The following is a 5,686-nucleotide window of genomic DNA, read 5'->3' on the forward strand; positions in this document are numbered from 1 at the left end:
TTCAAAGAGAGAGAGATCTGGTTGGTTCACTGGGAAATGTGAGTGTGCCGTATCAGAATGAGATCATTTCTCAGAGATTTCTCCCCACCCCCCCACCCCCCGCCGCCATAAAGCACCGGGGCATCTTTTTAACAGAGAGGGGCCCGATAATCTGGATGTCCTGCCATCCCCACTCCATGCTGCAAGGTGGCAGGAAAGGGAGTTAGTGAAAGCCAGCATTCGTGAGCCCGAGGAAGAAGTGCAGGCTTCCTATCACCAGTCAATAAGTAGGCAGTGAAGGTGGGTGATGATATTTTTAATTTGTGAAAAATTAAGTGATGAATGGGTTTCCTATTTATGGAATGTTAGAGATCATTATGGTTTTCTAATGAGGGCTCAGGAATGGATTGTATTAGGACTCTCTGGAGTAATAGAACCAATAGGAGAGAGAGAGAGAGAGATGGGCAGAGGAGAGGAAATTGATTACAGAAATTAGCTCACGTGGTTATGGAGGCCAAGAAGTCGCAAAATCCAACATCTGCAAATGGAAACATCAGTGATGTGTTTAGTCCAAGCCCAGAGGCATGAGAACCAGGAGCTCCAATGTCCCTGGGCAGGAGGGAACACATGTCTCAGCTTAAGAAGAGAGAGAAAATTCACTTTTCTTTTGCCTTTTTTTTTTTTTTAAATGGAAAGTATACCAATTTCACTTTATTAGCCTAATTTAGGAATAGGATGGGGAGAATGGGGTTGAGGTCAGGTATGATGGAAGAGGGTTGAAATCTGTGATGGTAAAGATCCCTTCGGAACTCTGGTGCAGTCCTCAATCACTGCAGCTCAACTGTCGGTCAACAGAGTTGCAATCCAAAAGACTGAAAGACGACTCCTGTTTTCCATTTCTATGTCCAGTGACTCTTCAGTTACAGTGTGATGAGGTCCACCAGGTTGCCTTTAGGAGGAGTCATGCTGTCAGGAAAGAAATTTACTAAGGTGTCAAAGAGCTGAGTTCTTTGAGCATAGGTGTGATCCACATCCGAAAAGCCTAGAGCTGTAAAATCTGAACCAGATTTGAATAAAGCTGATGCTAGGAGCTGAAACTCTTTTGTTTCTTCTGGGTCTGAATGATCCACAGTTATATAAAGATCATTTTGTAAATATTTCAGAGCACTAAGGGGATCCATTTGGGCCTTTTCTTCAAACCTTTGGGTAGGGAAACTGGTAAAGAGCCTTTCACAATGATGCTCAGGCCGATGGCATCTTCAGTGATAGAGTATTTGTACTTTAGGCAGGGGCAAAGACTAGCAAAATATTATAGCTCTCTGGTACCAGGTAGTAACCTGTGTTTTCTTATGAGGTACTTGCAATGCCTCAGTAAATAATCTTTTGAAGGTCTACACAACTTCAGTGACCAGAAGTCATCTAATCTCATCTTTGGAGAGCAAGATTTTCCTGGATTTCCACCAAATAAATAATGAACCTTGTGTAGCTCATCATATACAAGTTGATGGGCAAATCTTGGACATGGTTCTTCCTCCTGAAGACTTTTACTTGGATTATCCTTTGCAGCTTGATCATTCTTATAGACACAAGACCAACTATTCCTCACAATGTCATAAATCCAGAATGAATTTCTGACATTCTCTTCCCTCTTTTCCTTGTGCTTGCTGAGTCCAGATAAAACATGTATTTCATTCAGTTCTGGATCAATAGTTGCTCTCTGTGTAAATCCTGTCATTGGAACCATCCCAGAGTCTTTCTTGGTGCCATCTGATATTATGTCTACATGATCAGAGTCCACATCATAACTAAAGAAATCATTCAAATAGGTCTTTGATCGCTGGCCACCAAATACATATAAGCAACGATTTTTTGAGTGGAATAGCATGCAGTGTCCTATCCGAGACTGGATGTCTTCAGGCCCAGCATTACAGGAGTCCTCTCGAAGAAGTTTCCAGGTTTGACATTGACAGTTGAAAGCAAACAACCCACTGAATTGTGGTTCACTGGCTCTGCTGTCATCTACACTGCCATTACATGTCAAAATTCTACCACCAAATGTGTAGATCATATGTTTTTCTGAGTCCATACACATCTGATGATCAAACACCAATTTCGGCCCTCCATCAGCAGCAGTATCCTCACTTAGTAACATCCATGTGTTTGTGTCAATGTCATAACGATAGAAATCACTTTTCAGAGATTTGCTGTTCCTCACAGAGGAATCCAAATAACGCCCCAATGTGTAGATTTGCCTCCGCTGAATGTCAATGCACATTTTATGACATGATCTGGCACTAGGACCATTCTCTTTCTCAGTGTCTCTAGAGATACATGTCCACTGGTTGTCCTTCACACTGTATGCCCAGAAGTCAGCAAGATCTTGTGTTCCATCCCAGCCACCAAACAAATAAACAGTCTCTGTTTGAACATCAATAACCATCTGATGGCCTCCTCTCATTCCTGGCCGGTTATCTTCTCCATCACCTTTGGTGCTTTTGGGAATGATTTGACTCCATCGTGGTTTATATTCCTGTTGACTGATATACTGATTGAACAAGCCATCATTTACAGCTTTTTCAATCAACTCTTCGCAAGCATCAAAATCACCCTTCAACACCAGTTTGTCATGAAGATCTGTTAACATGGGATGTTCCAATGCAATCTTGGTTTTCTTTTGCAGTGATTCAAAAGCCTCTGTATAGTTATGTTGTCTGAAGTGTTTTAGGCAAAGGCGAATGGCTTCCTGTTCACGGTACTTACTATACCAGTTGAGACAGGGTTGTACTACATCAGGATCATCAATGCCACTAAGTTCAACATACCAGATGCTAAAGTTAAAGCTGGGCCCCCAGGACAAGAGTGGAACTATTTTAATGAATCGACAAGGGAACATCTGTTCATCAATTTTGTGCTTCAAGGTGAACGTTTCTTTGTTATAATCATTCTTTAAGCCACTAGACAATAGCTCTGTCATATTTTCTTCATTCATTCCACCAAAGACTTTAAATTTCTTCAAATTGCAGACATGAGTTTTCTCATATTTTCCAAATGTGATATTCTGAACTATAGCAGGCCTTTCGAGCTTCAGAATCAAGTACTGGGGAGGATAGTTGCTCTCTGAAGACCATCTTGAAGACTGGTCATTTGGTTTATCCACTAAAATGTTTTCGGGAAGGTAGGTGGAGGAGAAGGAGCTCCATTTGTGCAGCGCATAGGGCAGAAGCCGGCACTCGGGCGCCGCAGCAACAGCCCCGCCAGCCGCCCTGCCTTTTTTTTTTTTTTTTTAATTGGGGCCCTCCATGGATTGGATGATATTGGTGAGGGTGGATTTCCTTAATTCGTTTGCTGATTGAAATGCTAATCTCTTCCAGAAACACCCGCACAGACACACACGAAAGTAGTGTTTTACCAGCTGTCTGGGATTCCTCACCAGTCAAACTGACACGTAGAATTAACCATCATGTGAATTGTCTCTGTTTTTCAGGCAACCGACGTGTGTGCCAGCAGAATTTCTACGAATGCGTTCACATAATCATCTTCTGATCACTGAGTGATGTGCACTTCATTCAATTCTTATTGTGGCTTCTGACCTATTCGTTATATTTGGAAGAGGGGTGCCTGCGTTTGCGTTTTATGCTGCTTGGTTATCAGCATTGGGCTAGACATACAGACAGTCCTTACTGGACACATCTTCATTCTCAATGACATATTTCTAGGAGGTCAGGGCTATCAGTCCTCTGGAATTAATCCCACTCCTGGAATGTTTCAGGAGACTGCTTTACTAGGTTTGCAGGGGTGGAGATTCGAAGGAAGGGAAAACAGTTCTGGGGCGTTAGTACCACTAACACTCTTTACCGAAAGTGAAGGAATTACTGATTCATCTGAGCAGTCCTGCAAATTCTGTCTCATTCAGCATACAATAGGTACAGCCTCTCCTTTGGTCTGACTTTTACTCGGGGATGCTATTTCCAAGTCAACACTAAGACAGACATGCTTGCTGACAGGCTGCCAAAGTCCTACTTCATGTGTTTTCTACCCGTGCATTGTCCTAGTTGCCCTGACTCCTCAGAACAGTGTTTCTGTCAGGTCAGTGATTAATCTCCGCAAGCTGCCGGGTGAAAATCAATGTGCAACCTGTGTAGACATGCCTTTCATTTTCAGCAATACCGGAAACATCTAAAAGGGTCACTGCGAGGTAGCGATTGCCTCCGGCGGAGTACAGATGCAAGGATGGCAAGAAACGCTGAGACTAAGTCAGGGAAAGAAGGAAAGGCAAACTCAAGCCCCATCATGACCCTGAGCAATGGAATTGCAGCATCTTCAACCAATGTTACCCTGGACCCTGAGTCTCTTTATGACTTTGTATTTTGCATGATTGCCATAAATAACTAAATTTAATTCCCCTCTCAGAGATGCATGTGATCACATCGATTGCCATTCTTTCTTCCATTAAATTTGAATACACCAATGAGTAATTTCATTATTTCTGGTTGGATTTGATCCAACCAGTGATAACTCAAACGTGTTTGTCGCCATATGGTCTCTATTGGCTAGCTTTAGAAGTGGTCCTTTCTATACTTAAATTACTGAATCAAAGGACATTGCATTACCTGTGATTTTATTTTGTTGTTTTCTTTTAAGATTCCTCTACTCTCCAAATGCTTTACATATGGGTAAGAAAATTCATTGGCTAATTTCGTTACTACCTAGGGATTCATTTCCAAGAGATTTCCCATTTCGATATTTGAACATTCCTCTTCAAATGATATTTCCTTTCTTAATGTTTTTCATTTTCATAGAAATTGATACTTCCTGCACCTTAATTGCACTATCTCTCAGGATGGCATTCCAAACTTGCACACACCTCATAGGTTTGATAGTTCTTCCCATTAAACCATAATTATTAGGTAACTTTACTCTAAGAAAGAGTCATTTTAATTCTATAATATTATAAACTGCTGCTTTAACTTAGTTTTTCCTCAATATGTTGACCTGGATCCAAAAATGAGCAAATGGCAAACAATCGTTTCTTAATGTGCACCTCTCGTAACTTCTCTATACCCATCACCACTGCCCAAAACAAACAAATCCTAATAATGTCATAACGAAAGCATTTTTTATGTGATGACAGCTTGTGGCTATTATTAGCAGATATGGGTATGATGGCAAGGTGTTTGTGGGGTTCTGGTTTCCTGCCCCTCATGTGCAAGTTAATGAGAGACTTTCTCTCCCAGGTCCATCCAAATCCTGCCTGATGTCACCTGAACATGCCTTGCTCATTTTCATCTGAGTGTGCCCAGGCTCTCTCTCTCTCTAACTCCCAACCATCATTCCATGTCTCCACCAACCCCAACCACCTTCATGATTAACCAACTCACTGCTCCCTGCCTCCTTAAAAACCCATAACACTGGCTGTAGAGGTCACTCATTGTTCAATAGTCAACCTAATGCCACGCCACTCCTCATTCACTTCTTCCATAACTATTTAATGACCATCTACAGTGTGCCCAGCAAAACGCTTGGCACCAGGGACAGAGACATGCTCAGGTCTTGGAGTTTAAAGTCCTGAAGCAGAAACAGACCTGAAGCAGAGAAACACACAGGTATTTATTTATTAATATCACGGGTCCCGCATGAAGAGTAATAATATCTCATTCGAAGGGACTTGCCTTGCATAAATCACAGCTCCTTTGAGTGAAATTTTCAG

The 5,686-nt window shown here is 41.9% G+C and overlaps 1 protein-coding gene across 1 annotated transcript; it reads right to left on the reverse strand.

The window, feature by feature from the left end:
- Positions 1-673: 673 nt before the first annotated feature.
- LOC109730297 (muskelin-like) lies at positions 674-3,108 on the reverse strand. Its single transcript, XM_075999092.1, has 2 exons — positions 1,317-3,108; positions 674-1,179 (listed from the first exon to the last, which is right to left on the reverse strand). Exons 1-2 carry the CDS (start codon positions 2,966-2,968, stop codon positions 900-902), a joined length of 1,932 nt encoding a protein of 643 aa, XP_075855207.1. The 5' UTR covers positions 2,969-3,108; the 3' UTR covers positions 674-899.
- Between the last annotated feature and the right edge of the window lie 2,578 nt (positions 3,109-5,686).

This window comes from Microcebus murinus, chromosome X (genome assembly GCF_040939455.1).
Source record: "Microcebus murinus isolate Inina chromosome X, M.murinus_Inina_mat1.0, whole genome shotgun sequence".
Taxonomy (NCBI): Eukaryota; Metazoa; Chordata; class Mammalia; order Primates; family Cheirogaleidae; genus Microcebus; species Microcebus murinus.

Bases quoted from the DNA above. Each gene is read 5' to 3' on its own strand.
- LOC109730297 (XM_075999092.1), bottom strand. From the start codon at position 2,968: ATGAATGAAGAAAATATGACAGAGCTATTGTCTAGTGGCTTAAAGAAT. The intron at 1,180-1,316 runs GTTACTACCTGG...CCCTACCCAAAG, and splicing joins TACCTCATAAGAAAACACAG to GTTTGAAGAAAAGGCCCAAA.